Source organism: Harpia harpyja, chromosome 6 (genome assembly GCF_026419915.1).
Source record: "Harpia harpyja isolate bHarHar1 chromosome 6, bHarHar1 primary haplotype, whole genome shotgun sequence".
NCBI classification, from domain to species: Eukaryota; Metazoa; Chordata; class Aves; order Accipitriformes; family Accipitridae; genus Harpia; species Harpia harpyja.
In genome coordinates, this window is record NC_068945.1 from 63,974,911 (window position 1) to 63,993,367 (window position 18,457).

At 43.2% G+C, this 18,457-nt stretch overlaps 1 protein-coding gene across 1 annotated transcript; it reads right to left on the reverse strand.

The window, feature by feature from the left end:
- Positions 1-12: 12 nt before the first annotated feature.
- Positions 13-777, reverse strand: LOC128143595 (uncharacterized). Its single transcript, XM_052790956.1, has 2 exons — positions 717-777; positions 13-518 (listed from the first exon to the last, which is right to left on the reverse strand). Exons 1-2 carry the CDS (start codon positions 775-777, stop codon positions 13-15), a joined length of 567 nt encoding a protein of 188 aa, XP_052646916.1.
- Positions 778-18,457: the final 17,680 nt, after the last annotated feature.

The window sequence follows — 18,457 nt, forward strand, 5'->3', positions numbered from 1 at the left end:
AGCGGCGTCCCGTCACGGCTCCGCCTCACCTGGGCGGGACGGTCGCCTTTGTCCCGGGCCCTCTGGGCAGGGCATAAGGCCGGTACTCCTCCCTCCCTCTATGCCGGGCGGCCGAGGGCGGCAGCCTGAGGTGCGGTCGGGTCTGAGGGGCTTCGCTGTGCTGCCACATAATCCCCCGGAGCGCGGTTTAAACGCGTGTCCCCGCGCCCAAAGCGCTGCCTGAGTTGGCTCCGCCGAGGAGCGGTCCCCAGCGTCCCCCCAGCAGCGTGCGCGGGGTGGGGGTCGTGGGTCTCCACAGCCACCCTGGGAGGGCGGGAAGGGAGGCGAGCTGGGCGCCATGACGGCTCGCAGTGGGCCAGGGGGAAGGGATACCTGTGGCTTCGTCCGAGAACCCTGAGGTAAAACCCTGCCCGGGACTGGCATCTCCGGGCGGCAGGGACGGCCCCGATCATGAGGCATAAATTGTGTTGGATCTGGTGTCTGTGAGGCTTGTCCCTCCACTGAGCTACTGGGAAATGCTGAGGGTAAAAGGGGTGAAAAACAAGGGTCAAAAATGGCTGGCCCAACCCCCTGCCTCCCCCTCGGGCCACATGCGCCCGCGTCTTCAGTGAGGAAAAGAACGGTGTTTGCGTGCCTTGTTAATCTGTGCCACCCGTATGTTTAACAGCTCAGTAACAAATACTGCCTATTTGTACTCTTATTTATTGCTAATATACCATCATACTCGCTGGTATTTATCAAGTAATCATGTCCCCTCCCTCCATTGCGCAAGGCCATGGCAGCCATCACATTAACAATTTGATTTATATTACACTGTAAAAGTTTCAAGCCATTCTCAGAAATCATTATTTCTCACCCATGCTGTGGTGGCAGAAATACTTCTAGAGCAGGAAGTACCTCAAAGTATGGAAGATGGAGATGTTTCAAAAAGATGCAACCCTACCCAAAATAAATGGCTTAACGGAACCAGGAAGGGGGAGCTGTGCAACGTGGGTCAGCAAGGGCTGGGAAATGGTAACACCGTCCCCAGTCTGCAGCTTTATCTTGAGCGTCCTCCAGAGCCCAGAGCTGCAGGAGTGGTGTCCAGGAGGAGAGCAAATGGTTGAGATCCCCAAAAGAGGGATTTACCTGAGGTAATTTTTGGTTATTTTAAAGCTGGTCTCTAATCTAAGCTGTTTGGTCATTCTACAGCCAAGAGAGATAGGGAATCTCCACCGGCTTAAGACAGGTTGGACAAATCACTTTGTGAGGAAATGTGTCATCAGTGGTTGTAGTGTGGTAAAGCCTGCGTGTCTCTCTTGACTGGAGGCCTACTTTATAGCTTTCTAATGTTAGACTAGATGAATCCCACCTCTATTTTTTTTTCTTGGCTCTGCCAACAACTTGGTACAGGATCATATGACTGTTCCGTGTAATATCTGTTACACAATAGTACAGGAGAGGGCAGTGCCTTATTTCATCAAGGAGCGAAGTGGGAGTGGTATCTACTACATATAGCATGTAGACCCTGGTTAAGGAGAACATCTTTCTTCAGGAAACATTTAATTCAAGAATATACTTAAAGGCAAGCATGTACTTTGCTGATTTCCAGTGTGGAAACATCAATACGCAGATGCAGAGTGCTTTGAGATTCATCAATGTGGGATGTTTGTTTTAGATAACTTCAGTGTATTATTCTTACAGCATTATGTTTAAGTATATGCTAACTCACCCTGCCTGAGCTAAAGCTCTCCTTGCTAAGTAGGACATCACCTTGAGGAAGATCTTACAGTTCCAGGGCTTTGTCAGCTCCACAGTGTTATTTTCTTTATTTCTTCATTTACTCTCAGCACCTTGTAATATCAGGTCTAATCTCACATTAAAAATGTGCTCTGTCCACATTTTTCTACCCCAGGTGTGTCTGAAAGAGATTTTGTCCTTTTGATCATCATTTGTATGTTTTTTCTTCTTTCCTCATTCTTCAACATTACTGACTGCTAATCCCAGCACTGACTTTATTCTAGGAGAGCAACTGTGTGTTGACACATTCTGTCCTGAAGGTGGGGAAATTTATGGTGCACAGTTCCAAGTACACAGTCCATTACTATCTATTATGGAGAACTTCCCTCCTCTGTGCTGTGAAAACTTGTTATACCAGTTTAAAAATGTCAGGCATGCATCTCCTTCCTCTAACATTAATCATTAATTAACATGTGATACTGACATTTCTGGTTGCTACTTAAGAAAGCAAAATGTGCACTTCTAACTTCTGTCATACTCCAACATAAACGTCACAACATACCCAACTGTCAGTGTCAGTACAGTCCTATGTATGGAAGCCCATTCTGCAGCCCCTCTGGAAATGCTGCCCAAACCAGAGGCACTAGAACAAGCCCATGTTTGCAAAACTCCTCTTGGCAATCTAACTCCTTTTCCTTGTGTTAAAGCCAAAATTCAAGTATCTTCTCACAGAATGTGCTTATTACAGTTATAACTGCAAATAGCTGAGACTAGACACATTGAACTAAGCAACTGTGGTCAAAGAAGATCTTATTCACCTGTTTTGGACTTCCTTCACAAATAGTTTTCATTTTGGGTCTTTTTTTTTTTACTCTGCATGTGGCCTGGATTTGATAAGCAATTGGTAGAACTGAGCAGTCAGAAAGTGTAGAACGATGGAAAGCTATCTATTATTTATTTGAATTTCAGTACGCTTAGAAAGCTCCACAGTTAAAATTCAGAGCCCCCTTGTGCAAGGCAGTGCATGTAAAGTAAAAAAAAAAAAAAAAAAAAATCCTGTTTTAGAAAGCTGGTAATTTACATTTTGAACATAAGGCAACAGATAGACAAAATAGGGAACAAATGTATGAGATAACCATGAAAGAAACAGGGTTTAGCCAAGGTGAAGATTGAGTTACGTTTATGGTCATTATAGTTGACTTACTGTTGTGATAAACATGGTATTATGATTTGTTATTTGTATAAGAGTGGCCATTGGAAACCTCAAGACAAGACCATGGCTTATTGTACAAATACCAGGTAGCGTACAGTCACTGTTATTCTTGTTTACAATCAGTAATCCCACACGGAATAAGCTTCATGACTCATTTGTACAACTTTTCCTCATGATTGACCATGTCCTTTTTTTGGCAAGGCACTTAACAGCTAGAGCCAATGAAAGACTTTGATGTCACAGCATGCCTCGCTTTTCAGTGCCTAGCTGGCAGAATGAATTTCTGAACAGTGAGATAAACCTACAGTATCAAAACTTTGGGATTTGTCTGTGACTCAGCAGCAGGCTGACATCCCAGTGCAGATGTCACTGCTGCCTCTCTCGTGCCAGTTCAATGGCTTTTGTGGTGCTGTCAGGTCTGTGTAGTGATCTAGATTAAAACAAATAAGACAAACTGGCAAGATATGGATAGATGGGTGGTCTGTGAGATGGGTAAGAAATTGGCTCACAGGCCACACTCAGAGGGTGGTGATCAATGGTCTTTACTTAGGCTGGCAGTCTGTCACAAGTGGGGTCTCCCAGGGATCGATACTGGGCCCCACGCTGTTCAACACTGGATGGTGGGATTGAAAGGACCCTCACCAGCTTCACTGATGACACTAAACTGGGTGCTGACTTGGATGTGTCAGAAGGGAGAGCCATCTTACAGAGACACCTGGACAGGCTGGAAGAGTGGGCTAGCAAGAACTGTGTGAAGTTTAACAAAGACAAGTGAAAGGTCCTGCACCTGGGACAACATAACCAAAGAGCCCAGTACAGGCCAGGATCTGTGTGGCTGGGGAGCAGCCTCGCTGAGAGGGTCCTGGCGGTCCTGGTGGACAACAAGCTGAATGCGAGTCATGAGTGCACTGCTGTAGCAATGAAGGCAAATTGGATCCTGGGCTGCATCTGCAGAGACATTACTAGCAGAGGAGGCATGATCATCCCACTCTACTTAGTGCTTCTCAGGCCACACTTGGAGTACCGTGTCCAGTTCTGGTCTCTGCAATTCAGGAAAGACACAGACAGACTGGAGAGGGTCCAAAGGAGGGCCATTAAGATGATCAAAGGGCTGGAGAACCTGCCCTGTGAGGAAAGACTGAAAGAGTTACGTCTCTTCTCCCTGGAGAAGAGAAGACTCGGGGGGGATCTCATCAGGGTATTCCAGCACTTAAAGGGCTGCTACAAAGAGGGTGGAGGCTTTGTCTTCACAAGGAGCCACATGGAGAAGGCAAGGGGCAATGGGTACAAGTTGCACCAGAGAAGTTTCATCTTGATATAAGAAAGACATTCTTTAGAGTGAGTATAATCACTCACTGGAACAACCTCCCCAGGAACGTGGTAGTCCCTGTCGCTGGAGGTTTTCAAGATGTGACTGGACAGGTTGCTAGATAATCTCATCTACGCTGCCTTTCCCACAAAAGGCTGGACCAGATGATCTTTTGAGGTCCCTTCCAACCTAGGCTGTTCTATGATTCTATGAACATTTTTGGAAGAAGCTTGTATCTTTTTTATAGCCATATATTTTTGCATTTGGTTTAGAGTGTCATGGGACAAAACCAAACTTCAGGTTGAGGGAGACAGCAACCTCTGAAACCAGATCCACTGCCATAGGGACAGGAATATCTCTGAGCTGCCGAAAGCAACTTCCATTCCTCCCCTGGGTGGTCGGGGTGCATGTGTGGAAAGTGAGAGATGAGTTTGAACAGTCTGGTGGTTCAGAGACAACTGAGTCTCCTAGACTGACACTTTCTAGACAAGCCCCTGAGATAACCATCACATGCTGTAAAAAATGGCCAAGATAGGATCTGTGGAGAGCAGAGACAGTCAGCATTTATTAGGCACTCTCTAGGAACACCTTTAGCATTTAGTCCTGTTTGCGATTAAGCCAGAAGAATATCTAATTTCCAGGTTATGTTCTAAATTAATTGAGAAATAAACCTGAAGCTGCTGTGGCCAGTGCCGTTCTGTACCTGTACAGAAGCAGAGCTGGAGGCATCGAGAGCTGTGGTTATTGACTTCTCACCAGCCAGCATTTACAGTCTTCCTTTTGTCTTCTGGATCCCCAGATTCACCCCTGCCCCCTTGTCTCTTCAATGCCTTATCTCCTTCCTGTATTGCTGAGGCCATCTCACTGTCCCCAGGCCATTCCTTCTGCCTCCTCCACCATCACCCTCACCCTACCGGTGCTTCTTGACCTACCCTCTTTCTCCAGAACTCTCCATATTGCCTTTGTGGCTTCCTACTGTCTTTCTCCATCAAGCCGTGTCCCTCTTCCTTGCTGGTGGCTCCAGAGCCTAATCTGATAGGCAAACTAGTGAGCTGTCTAGTAAGTTGGACCTAATTTCTTTCATCACCTTACTGTTGATATTAGGGCACCTCACTGCTGAGACAAGATTTCAAGGTATGAGGAGAACTCTACAGAGTAAGAAGTTGCCTAATGAGTTGTGCTGTCCTCAGGGTTTGTCTGCAGTTTATCTGGGGGGGGAGAGAAAGGGGAGCTGGGGTGTATTTTTGGCATTCAGTACCTCAGTTTCACTTAAGTTCTAGTTTTGGTTCCTAAATCCTTTATTTGATCTAGTCCTCCATCTTTTCCTTCAGCAGACCCTACTCTTAGAGCAAATACTTCCTTTTTCCCATGTTTTGTCTGTTTAGGGCGTGGGAGGGGGATGGCCTTCTACTGGTTTTGCAGTATCTGGTTGAAAGTGGCCCAATTTTAGCAGGCTCCTGTAGCATTAATGCAATACAAAGTATACCTAATAGCTGTTCCTTGGCTTCTACGATTTAACACATATGTTTTCTGACATTTAATGGTAGTTTGTTCTCCCATACATCCCAGCTAGTTATTTTCCAGTGTCAGTGAGTTTGAAATGAATGCAACTTATTTTCCTGTGGGGAATGGAGACATATGTCACTGAATTGAATTATATATTAATCATATTATTTCATAAAGGGGAGGAGTGCAAGTAGAATCAAAGAAATATAGAAAATTATTTATTCTAAGAGAGCATAAAATACATATACTTGGAAGTAAACTTGTCTCTTTAAATTGTTGTGGGGTTTTCAGGTTTGGGGTTTTTTTTTTCCTTTTTCTTTTTTTTTTTTTTAATTTCTGGTTTGATTCCTCTTAGAACTGAAAGTTAATTCTTCTAATGGTCTTCCATTGGCCCATGATATGAGTCTGGATGATCTTAATTCCAGTTCCCAAGGACAGGGTGTCCTGTCATAGTGAGCTGTATTTTGCATTTGAGCTGTATTTTCTGTTTCAGCAGAACTGAATGGTTTATGGAGAAGGAGAGCAGCATGGAGGGATTCCTTATATGTCATGTTTGAGGGAAGGACTTGAGGTTGTCATCAGGATGTTCTGTAACTGTTCTGGAAAGGGATTCTGGTAGGGCTGTGGGCTCTGTCTACAGTCAGCTTCAAGTCAGTGGAACAAATACTGGCAACTTCATTAGGAGCTGAATCAGGCTTTTACTAAATCAAGAACGAGGTTTAGACCTCTGTAGCAGAATGTAGGTGGACTTTAGACATTTAAATTTCATCTGCAATCTGCACAATCTCTGCTTGCCAGCCATCTAAACCTGCATCTGTCTTATCTCTGTAGGTGCCTCTCAGTTTGACCTGAAAGTTCACTAGCTGCATATGCTGTATGAGTTGAACAGAAAATTTCAGCACAAACTTAACCTTGTTCACCATAGTGGCTTACACATTTTCCATCCTCAGTGTCACTCAGGCTCAAAGTGTCCACAGTGTGTTTGGGGAGACTCGGTGATACTTATGAATTGGGTTTCTATGCACTGTACCTTCACAGAAACTTGGCTGGTGGATAACCTTCATGGTTCAGAAAGTGAAGGCAGAGAAAAAAGCTTCTAATCAAGGCATTACAAGAAGATGGAAGGAGGAAAGAAGGATGGAAATCCTCACCTCCAGACCTTCAAGGACAAATCATGTATTTTACATTGCCATCGATGGATAAAAAAATTCCCCATCATGGCAATCCTCTAATCCCACAGGACAAAGCTATTAGAGGATAATCCTAGCCTAAATTGCAACCCTGTGCTTGAGCATTGGTTCTCCTAATGCTGTAGGATACAATTACAGAACAAGGCCTGGAAACCACAGCCTTTGTTCTGCCTTATTGCTTAATTGTTTAATGAAGTATTCACTTCATCTAAGTGAGTGCTTTGTAATTTTGTACTGGCATGCAGCTGGCAGTGGCAACAAGAAAAGAACTGGCCTTTTTACAGAATAATTTGTTCTCTTGGTAGAAGAAGGTACCATTAAAGATATCAGTCTCTTAAAGTAAATAATTTGAGAGATCTCCCCATAAAAGGGAAATCTCATCCTTAAAAGTGAGGAATGAAAGCACATTTCTTACTGCTTCCCCACCTTCCCACCCCCCCTTTTCCTCTTGATGCTGTGCAAAGACAGATGGAAGAGGCAGTGTGACAATTAGTACCAGATATTGCACTAAACAGCTCAGTTTCTAAGGTCAGGATGCTGCTGTCATGTGCACCTCTAAAACTGGAATGGGAGAGGCATTCCCAGCTAAAAAAAAGGTGTATCAAAAAAGGCTTATATAAAGATGAGAGCAATATTCAGGCCCTTAAATAAGTGCAAAGTCACTATATATAAGTGCAAAACAACATTTTAAAAGTTTATTTTTACATCTTCTGTGGGTTTCAAGAAGAAAACAGCGGCCCTGCTCTGCTCTTGAAAGTATTCTTACGCTCAGGACAATGTGTCAGATTCCAGCTCCCAAGGAGCTCCCTGGTGAAGGTCAAGTGTTCAGAGACATCGGTTCCCTACCGGCCACTGGAGCTCTGCACCTTCCAGAATTTCGGGTGTTTTGATCTTTGGAAGCATTTATTTTTCTTTATAACTATAGAAGGAACTTAGACAATTAGCTCTGGGCTTGGATATCATTTTTGGCTGGGCAGCTGAATGCTAGACACCGGATATCAGGGTCTTTGCAATGGGCTAGCGAGAGAATATGACCCTGGGAACAGGAGAAAATGGTTTGAATGCTGGAGGCTTTTTTGTGTTCCAGCCATGCAGGGTCTCTCACAAATGCTAAATACCAGAATAACTGTATTGGGTTTGCATGGCAAGGTTTTGGTAGCGGGGGGGCTACAGGGGTGGCTTCTGTGAGAAGCTGCTAGAAGCTTCCCCCATGTCCAACAGAGCCAATGCCAGCCGGCTCCAAGACGGACCCGCTGCTGGCCAAGGCTGAGCCCATCAGTGGTGGTGGTGCCTCTGGGATAACAGATTTAAGAAGGGGGGAAAAACTGCACAATCACAACTTCAGCTGGAGAGAAGAGTGAGAACATGTGAGAGAAACAACCCTGCAGACCCCCAGGTCAGTGAAGAAGGAGGAGGAGGTGCTCCAGGCGCCGGAGCAGAGATTCCCCTGCAGCCTGTGAGGAAGACCATGGTGAGGCAGGCTGTCCCCCTGCAGCCCAGGGAGGTCCACGGGGGAGCAGATCTCCACCTGCAGCCCGGGAACAGAGGACCCCACACTGGAGCAGGGGGATGCCCGAAGGAGGCTGGGACCCCGTGGGAAGCCAGCGCTGGAGCAGGCTCCTGGCAGGACCTGTGGCCCCGTGGAGAGAGGAGCCCAGGCTGGAGCAGGTTTGCTGGCAGGACTTGTGACCCCGCGGGGGACCCACGCTGGAGCAGTCTGTGCATGAAGGACTGCAGCCCGGGGAAGGGACCCACGCTGGAGCAGTTAATGAAGAACTACAGCCTGTGGGAAGGACGCACGTTGGAGAAGTTCATGGAGGACCATCTGCGATGGGAGGGACCCCACGCTGGAGCAGGGTAAGAGTGAGGAGTGCTCCCCCTGAGGAGGAGTGGCAGAGACAACATGTGATGAACTGACCCCAACCCCCATTCCCCATCCCCCTGTGCCACTGGAGGGGAGGAGGTAGAGAAAATCAGGAGTGGAGTTAGGCCAAGGAAGAAGGGAGGGGTGGGGGGAAGGTGTTTTAAGATTTGGTTTTATTTCTCATTTTCCTACTCTGATTGGATTGGTAATAAATTAAATTACTTTTCCCCAAGTTGAGTCTGTTTTGCCCATGACAGTAATTGATGAGTGATCTCTCCCTGTCTTTATCTCGACCCACGAGCCTTTCATCATATTTTCTCTCCCCTGTCCAGCTGAGGAGGGGAGTGATAGAGCAGCTTTGGTGGGCACCTGGCATCCAGCCAGGGTCAACCCACCACAGTAACATTGCCAGTCTTTAATATCGAGTTTTTCTTCAACAGCTATAAAGTGTTTTATGAATAACATTGGTACAAACAGGACAAGTAAGGTTCACCTATGCACTAATCCATTCTTCTCTTGCCAGCCCTGCCTCTTGGGAGTTATTCCTGTGGTTACTTTGCTGGTTCTCACAAGGAAGGGTGCTGCTTCACTGAGACCACATTGCTAGAGGAAGACAGCAATGAGAGAGGTGGTTTACAGCTAGTTCACTTCTTGCTTTCCATGCAGGCTCAGCTATAGGTGCCGTTCTTGGGAAGTCTACGGAATGCAGATGATGGGAAGGAAACAATCACACAGTGGCATTTGGCACATCAACAAATGGTATGGTATAGGGCACCTGTATGTATACGGTAGGTACAGGTTAATGCACTGTTCTTGGCCCAAAAGAGGTGGCAAATGCATGGCTTGTAAGTGTTCCATTTAAAAGGAAGTACAGTGCAAACCTTTTGTTTGTCAGGACACTTTGTAACTTGTTTTCATGAAACTACCATTTTCAACATCATTTAACAAATCATTATAGGCCTTTTAATAAATTATAGTCATTAACCTTGCCTAGGGTAACTGAGGGCAGGATTTAAATTCAGGCAGTAAAGAGTCTGTCCTCTAGGCCTATGTTCAAGATCACAGGAGTGTCAGAGCCAACATCAACTCAAGGACGAAGAGGAACAAAACTGGCTCACAGCCATCTTTTGTACCTTTACAATGCTGATGGGTTCCTGCCTGTGCCAGTGTACAGAGACAGGCTGCTTTTATCTGTGCTTACTCCAAGCTGCCTCTGTGATCTGTTCTTGCAGTTGGAAGAGCTAAAACATGGGAAGACCCTGGTTCCTTTGCCTTTAAGGACATACCTGCCAGTTTTTCTGTAGGGAGTTTCCTGCAGAAGGATTGACACAGAGGCAGGGATCTGACTCATGGCTGCTAGAGACACCTTCTGGAAGAGCTGTCATGGAATAGCCACAGGGCAGTCGTGAATCAGTCCTGAGCAGTCTCATTAGCACCTGATTTCCTAATGGCATCCCGTATATACTTATGTTACCAGCTATTTTTGTATCCTCTATGCAACCACCGCCTTAACAGGAACTGTCTGTCCACATAAAAGAATGGGGTTTTTTTTATCTATATGGAAATGCTTGCATAAACTTTTGTTTAAACCCCTTAGTTTTTAATTAAGAAGAAAAAAAACCCCTTTGCTTAAAGCTGATGTTCAGCACCTTTCTCTTAGAACCAAAATTTTAGCTTCTTTGAAGAAAAGATTTCAAAAAAGGTTGCAAAAGCATTTCTTTAGCACATTTTTGGCTTAAAATACTGTCTTGCCAGGTCTGTTATTATAGCTGATTATCACTCTGAGGTAACATTTGCTTTTTGTTTCAAAGTTTCAATTGCTTGCTTTTAGTGTTATTACTGGTGGTGACTCAATTTCAGATGGCCATAGCCTGAAATGGCTTCTGCGTGAACCAGCTTAAGCCTCCACACTGAGTCAGAGAAGGATCAAAAGTGGCAGAGAGGAAAGTGAAACAGAGGGCACAGATCACCTCTGTCTCAGCTGTGTAGGAGCACAACCGTACAACAGGACTGAAGGTTGTCTAGCGGAAAAGGCATTGAATCATGACTGACAGGGATGGCTCTGGTCTGAGTGGAGCCTTCATAGTAAAAACTGATGAAGCGGTTAAATTACATCTTCCACTCAGTCTACTGGTGAGAGTTGTCCAGAACCTCTACCCCATTACCACAGGCTCCTGGAGGTTTAGCCTGGGCTGCACCCTGCTTGCCACCTTGCGTGCTTATCGGTGTGCTTGTTGACCTAGCTGGGTTCACTGCATTCCAGAGCTGGTCATTGAATGTTCTTTATTTGAATTCCTCTGCAGCTTCAGCACAGCCCGGTATACTGGCTCTTTTGGTGTTTGAAGTTATAGGCTTCCCTCACTGTGGTGGCTTTGAACAATGTACTTGCTCCCCATCCTTTTTCTACAGTATGGGAATTTGGGGAGAATCAGTTAATTCAGGGTGACAATCAGTGTTCTCTGAAACTCCAAATATATTAGTGGTATCATTATGGGTGGTCACACTTTCTTACTTTTCATGAAGCCAGGCATAAGGCTGAAGCTCAGATAAAGAGACACCTGGCATTTGTATTCTTTAATATTTACAATAGTCTAATGATTACCATTGCAGAGTCTTGCAAAGTGTTCACCTGCCCTGAAGGATGGAATGACTCAGGAAGATATCTGCATTACAATTGGAATATTGTTCCTGCTGGGGAGAGGACTTCAGAGAATATTTTTATTTTTCAACAGTTCCTGCTGTGCCTTGGCATTTACAGTCCATCTGGACTAACATCTTCAGCAGTTTTCTTCTCTACCCAGCAGACTTTGGGCCAGCAGTGTGACACGCACATTAGTTTATCACCAAGCTATAAGTAGCACAGTTGATTAGTTTTTATCATTCACTGCTTTTAGTGTGTCACAAGAGAACTTTATAACTTCCTTTACAGGTGGGGAAACCAAGTCATGGAGAGAAGAGATGGTGTCACTTAGTTCACCTGTTGAGGAGGGTGGAAGAGGTGACACTGAGATCCTGGCTGGCTGGGAGACCTATCCTCTGGATTGCTACCTGTTCCTGAAAATCTGAGGCATGAAGGCACGATTGTCACACTCCACTCACCTCTTCTGCCTGGCTTGCTGATCCAGTCTCCTGGCAGGTCTTTCTGAATCACTTGTTCCCTCCAGAACCTCTTACCAATCTACACAAACTCATTTGGATCTAAAATTAAAACTCCCTAGGAAAGCCAGAACAGCCAGGCTTTCCCAAACTCCTCTGCTGAATGGTCCAGGTCCCCCCAAACACATCTGTCTTTCTCAGAGGTGTATTTCTTAAAGCAGAACAGGGTCTCCTCATGCTTCCAAAGATCTTCCTAGAATTTGGTACCATCACCCATCTTGACTATCGGATTGCAACTGGTCCTCCAACATAATCAGTGAGGATGCAAAGACAGGGGCTGCAGGGAAAGTGGGAGAAGAGAGTTTAGACCCACGACTTGCAGGACTTCCAGGAGTACTTTCTCACACATGCTGTTCAGAGAGCTGCCTGAATAAACCAGGGGCTCATTCCCTGTGAGCAGTGGAGTACAAAAACAGCACTGGCAGAACTGGCCCAACACATTAACCAGGAATTGCTTCAAGATGTGAGCTGTTAATGCCCTCTGCTGACAGTTTGCTATATAGTGCCATCACTTTTAAAATAAAGTATTTTCTGTTGTGGCACAAACAAGGATTTCTGAGGATCTGTAGTAAACTGAAGGCACCTCCCTCAGGCAGAGATTTTTGGGGTTTATTGCTTGATTTTTGTATGTCCTTTCTCACTGTTGTAACTTAGATGCGACATATCAATCACCCCACATCAAAGATAAGTCCACTCTAAGCTGTTGTGCAAGGCACTGAGTGTACACATAGTGAGAGCCAATTTTCCCCTGGAGAGCTTGCAGTCTACAGAGACAAGACAGATAAAAGGTAGTGGAAAAAAAAAAGAATGATCAGCCCCATTTTACATATAGGCCACTGAGATACTGAAAGATCTAGCTGAGCCTGCAAAAAGGCAGCTCTATTACCCTGCCTGGAAGCTGTAGTCAGACGAATTCAAAGCAGAAATAAACCACAAGTTCTGACTGCATGGAGAATGGATCATACTGTTGGCATCTTCTTTTTTTTCTTCTTTTTTTTTTCTTATTTTCTTCACAAGGTTAAATAATTCCTTAGCTCAACCAAAGTTGCAATTCAGTCAAATGCCATATGGGGATAAGCAGGCCAAGAAGCAATGACCTGTGATAAACAGGAGGTTGGACTGAACAGTCACGTTTCTTTTCTGCCTCTATCAGCTTGCCCAAGGTCACACCAGTGTTTTGTGAGAAAGCCAGGAAGTTAATCCAGTTTTTTTGTTTGTTGTTTGGGTTTTTTTGTTTGGTTGGTTTTTTTGGGAGGGGGTTGTTTTGTTTTGGTTTTGGTTTGTTCAGGGCTTGAAAATCTTTTTTCCTCTTGTTTACATTTCAGAATTATCTAACAAATGGCTTATAGGAATGTATTTAAATATTATAGGGATGAATGGGACAGAAAGGTCTAGGGCATTTTAACAGGTTTTTTTTTTAGCCTATGAACTGCAACTGAGCTCTTTACCAGGACTTTTGCTGTGGTAAATTTACTGTTTGGATTTTGCTAGTTTGGTAGCTGTGAGTGCTGAATAAACTGGTGTTCCATTTCAACCATCCAGTGCCTCATAAAGATTTCAGGCTGGCTGTGGAAATATTCCTGGATTGTCTGCTCTGAATAAATGCTCACGTGGAAAAAGACTAAAAGCTTACAGGAATATCCACAGACAGCAAACAAAAAGCACTGTTATCTTTGACGACTTCCATTTTACCATGCTGAGTACATGGTAAGTATTAAGTGTTTTTTCACAGGCTATGTAAAAGGCTAAAAATCCATTCTTGCTGCCAGACAAATGCTATTCCCCAACTCAAGCTGCAGAGGCTTCTGATTTCAGTGATTAAGACCAGTTTCCAAGCCCAGCTGTGGGGAGAAGACATCAAAATTTAAATTCCTGAACCGTAGTGGTGTCACTGTATTAAGCAGGTTCTAGCAAGAATAATAGCAACAATAATAATATGTAATAATCTTGATAATTAATAATAACCTCAGGCTAATGAATAAGGGACTGATTGTCCTTGCATGAATATTCTTGCTGGTCCCAAAGAAAAAGGGGTAAACTAGATCAGTTTTCCAGTCCTCAGCATGGGTGCTCTGGAGAGCACCTCAGCATTTCTCCTGCAGGGCCTTCTTTCAGAGAACCAAATTTTCACATTAACTTGCTCTTTCATGTTATGTCTCTTTCATTTCTTACAGGTTTTGCATTAAAACCTGATGCTTTCCCCCACTCCAGTATTTATGGTAGTGCTACCAGTTGTTAAAATGTGATATGTGGTATTTTGTAAAGCTTTCCAGATTTGTGCACTTATATAAGAATCTCAGCATTCATTAAAAAAAAAAAAAATTAACCCCCAAGCAGGGAGAGAAAAAAACAGAATAAGAATTTTGACTTCATGCTAAGGACTCAAAAAAAAAAAGGCAAGAAAAAGCACACTACTTTTAAAATATTTTCATCCTAATCTAGTGAGGTCTTGAAAGAGAAGGGAGACTAACTCGGAAGTATTCCCCATGTCTATATTTATACAATATCCTAACACTCAGAATAGAGTTTTTTGTTATAGGATTAACTCCCTTAAACAACAGACGATAAAGTTTTAATGGCATGAAGGGTGTATTTCATTAAACAGGTACAAGAAACAAAATATTGATATCTAGATTAAAGACCACATTAGGAAAATGCCTTCCTGTGTTCATCTGCTTTCTTCTTTCCCCCATGTTCTATATAAGTTTTACCAATTCTTTGTTGTTTCTTTCCAGAAGCATCACTTGGTGCCTACACTGAGAATGATTTTGGGTCAGGAAGTGGAGAAGACTGGAGCAGGTATATACCACATTATCCTTGATGCTGACAGGGCAGAGTTGACAGGGAAAACATTGTTCATCTTTCAAAAAATGATTTCATCCTCTGTAATTGTTTATAGGAGGACAGGTCTGGAATAAAACCCGAGTGCCACTCTGGAAGACCTAACGCCTTCTCTGTCATCAGCAGCTGAGGCAGCCTGAATGTCAACATTCTCTTATTGCAGTTAATTTGTCCTTAAAAACTCCTTCAGAAAGCAGACTAAGGGTGGAGCTTCCGCTCTCTTAGACACGACCCATTACATCAGACCTCACTGACATATGGCTCTAATGAGCCAAGCTGCAGATAGTCTAAGGTGTTGCCATCCATACCTGTTCTGCCTTTCCAGGAGGTGACTTTCCTTCAGCAGAATTGGTGGATGAGATCAATACCTATATCCGTATTAAGTCCAACAGGTTAACTTGTATTCCTGTGAAAGTTAGTTTAAAGAGTTGGTTGTGTTTTGATCTAGGCTACAGGACTGCTTCTTATTTTCAGTTAACTCCACAGCGTTACAAATTTTGGTTTCAGCAGACTGAAAACAGTCTTACCTAAGGAGGGAAAATTATAGTCTCATGTATTAAGTAGCTATGAACAACAGTCATGAATCAAACCCATGAATCTGGCTTAAATTTTAGTAGTACAAATTCAATTTGTTATTTTAATATCTGGTTTTGTTTTCAATTTTTTCTCTATAACAAACAATCAATAAAATATACAATAACCCTGCGATGCTCCCGTTATCACGACTCCAGGATATAAATATTTAAAATAAGTATTAATGTTTTAAAAGTCATATAATGAAAATTAATACAGTTGGCACATCAAAGTTTAATGAATCATTTTCCCCTTTCCAAATACACAGTAGTATTAGGGGTACATTTCTACTATTTTCTTTTTATAAAAGCTATGCATTTTGACAAAAATAATTCCTAATACTGACAACAAGCAGCCAGGAAATGGTACATCATACAATGGAGAGCGAGAAAGGTATAGCTCTGATGTTTTTTACCCTCCTTTGTGAGTGTAAAACAGGATGGGGATGCATTATTCAGTGGCTAAATTCAGAATTAGTATAATCGAGGTGCAATGACAATGAAATCAAGACAAATGAATTCTACTCATTGTAGTATGAGATTTGTCCTACAGCTTTAGTTCTTCATGGAAATTTAACCATTTGCCTATTCTCCTTATTGCTTAGAGAAGGCAACGAGCATTTCCATGAGATTATTTAAGTGTAGAATTATTAGAAAATCTTGCAGCTACAGAGATAGATGGGTTTTACACAAAATCTCTGCTCTTTGTAGCAACCCAATGGGATATTGAGCAAAATAATGGTCAGAAAGAACATTGCCAGGCTCCTAATGAGAAACTGTTGACAGTAAAATTACCCCAACATTCATCAAAAAGCCAATAAATGTCAAGCATGGGGCCTTTGATGCAGTAGCTCATAATTTCTGTTCAGAAGCCTTTGCAGTCTCTTCAGGGCATGCAATCATCCCGCATTTCTGCTGATTTTACTGAAAACTTCGTTGCTGAAGAAGTACAAGGAGCAGGTGTCGGCATTCTGAATGCTACTGTTACGGTGCCACTGGCTCACCGTGAGACCTCAGGCAGAGCACATTTGGCCTCAATTTCCCCATCTGCAATAAAGGAATGACAGTATAGGAATTACCCAGAGGCAATTCTGTGAAGGACACAGCATTGCCATCCAAATGCTCAGAAATCATGAGCTAGATGGTAAAAACTATGATGCTGACTTTTGTCAATGAGTTAGTCATGTATTTTTAATGTTAACTACGTCCAGCTTTTTGTGCCTCTGTAGTACATATTTTCAAGCTCTCTCCTCCACAGCTGCAGGAGATTACTTCAAACCAACGCATAACTAATTCTTACCCAGTCTGCTGAATTCTGGGTTGGGTGGCCTTAAGAAAACCACATGAAGTTTATATAAGAGCTTATATAAAGTCCCATTCTGTTCTTCGGCTCTGTGCAACGTGGAACGTATAAATACCTTGCCCATCACCCGAGTCCTCTGTTTAACTCTATCTTCAGCATATATCCCCTAAATAATGTGGTGAGGCGGATTGTTGCCTGGTCCATGAATTAGGAACAACCTTGTGTATCCTCCAGATTTTGCCTCTGTATCTTTTCTAAAATTTCCAGGTAAAGGCTCAAAGCCATTCTTCTAAGGCCACAATGGACTCTGAGGTCAGTGGCTGGATAGTTCATTACATTCATACTGGCAATTCCTTGCTTGCATTTTCTCGACCAGTTTCCAGCTGTTTCTGTGTATATGAATAGAAAACATGTCCCTGTCTGTCATTTGCAGTGATAAGCTGCATCCTACAGGCTGTACACAGATGGAGTCGTGTTTACAGAGAAGGCTGAGTGTATGCCACATGCTATTAGGGCCACTTGAAACCAGGCTAATTACCTGGCAGACATCTCTGCAGAGCAGATTCTTTAATAAAAATGAATGGGGTGACAAGGGATAGACTCCTTGCTATTCTGGGACAAACGCTTTCCTCAGGCAGCAGATAGCCACAGCAGTAAGGCTCCTGATCTATCAGTTGGTTTGCTGTTTCTTGGCTGGAGAGCTTAAGTAACAATTCTGGAATTGGTCTGTTTCCCAGGAATAGCCTGTAAATCAATTAAATTAAACAATAAAGGCAGATGTGGGCAAAAATAAAAATCCCACACAAGTCAGAAATGAGAAATGATGTTGCTTTGTCAATCCACAGGGGCCAATGCAGGAGTGTTCTAAAACCTTCTGAAGCTTTTGTGTCTAGTGGTTCAAGCAAGAAGGAAATGTTCCTGTGGACGCCACCATTTTTGGAACTGATGATTACTAATTACATAATTACTGCATGAAATAGTACAAACAAATACTGTGAAAACTGAGTTAAAACATATTTACAAATATTTTTTCTCTTCAAGATTTGAAAGTACAACACAAACATATGTCACACCTGTGAATTGGACTGAAAAAGACCACAAGCCTAGAAAAGCAGTGTTCTTAAGGATCTGAACTCGGTCGTCAAGAGTGCTGTGCTTCCTCGACTTCCACGGATTTGAATTGTGAAGGAGCTCAAGGCATTGTGGTGTTTGGTCTTTTACAGGGAAAGCCAAGGATAAGGTAACACTCCTACCCTCTGCCTATCATATAAACAACCAGAACAACATTTTTGCTACTTAACTTCCCCTCCATCACCACTTTGTCTTGCTAAAGCATGCCTGTTCTTAACTTTACATAGCACTTCCATTAATGTCAGTCTGCTCACAATGAATAATGCTAAGGATACCTATATGTCTTTGTAATATTAGTGTCTTACGAGGCCATTCAAATTCAATGAATCCATGTGCAGGAATAACATGATCAGAATTTGATTCCATTGCAGTGTAACTATTTCAAATGAAGTAATTATTCTATAAAAATGCAGAGTATTTTTTCTTCAAAAATTATAACCAGGAGTTATTAATAATGCCAAACCCCGTCTTGTGTTGATGGCAATCAATTGCAGGAGAATTTCTAAATATCAGAAAGAATGTGCTCGTCTAAACTATCACTCATGTTAAGATGGCCAGTGAAACCATTTTATTAATGCAGTTAGTTGGAAAGAGCACTATTCTGCAAAAATCAGATAATGTACTTATTTCTAAAAGCCTGGAACAAAAGAGCC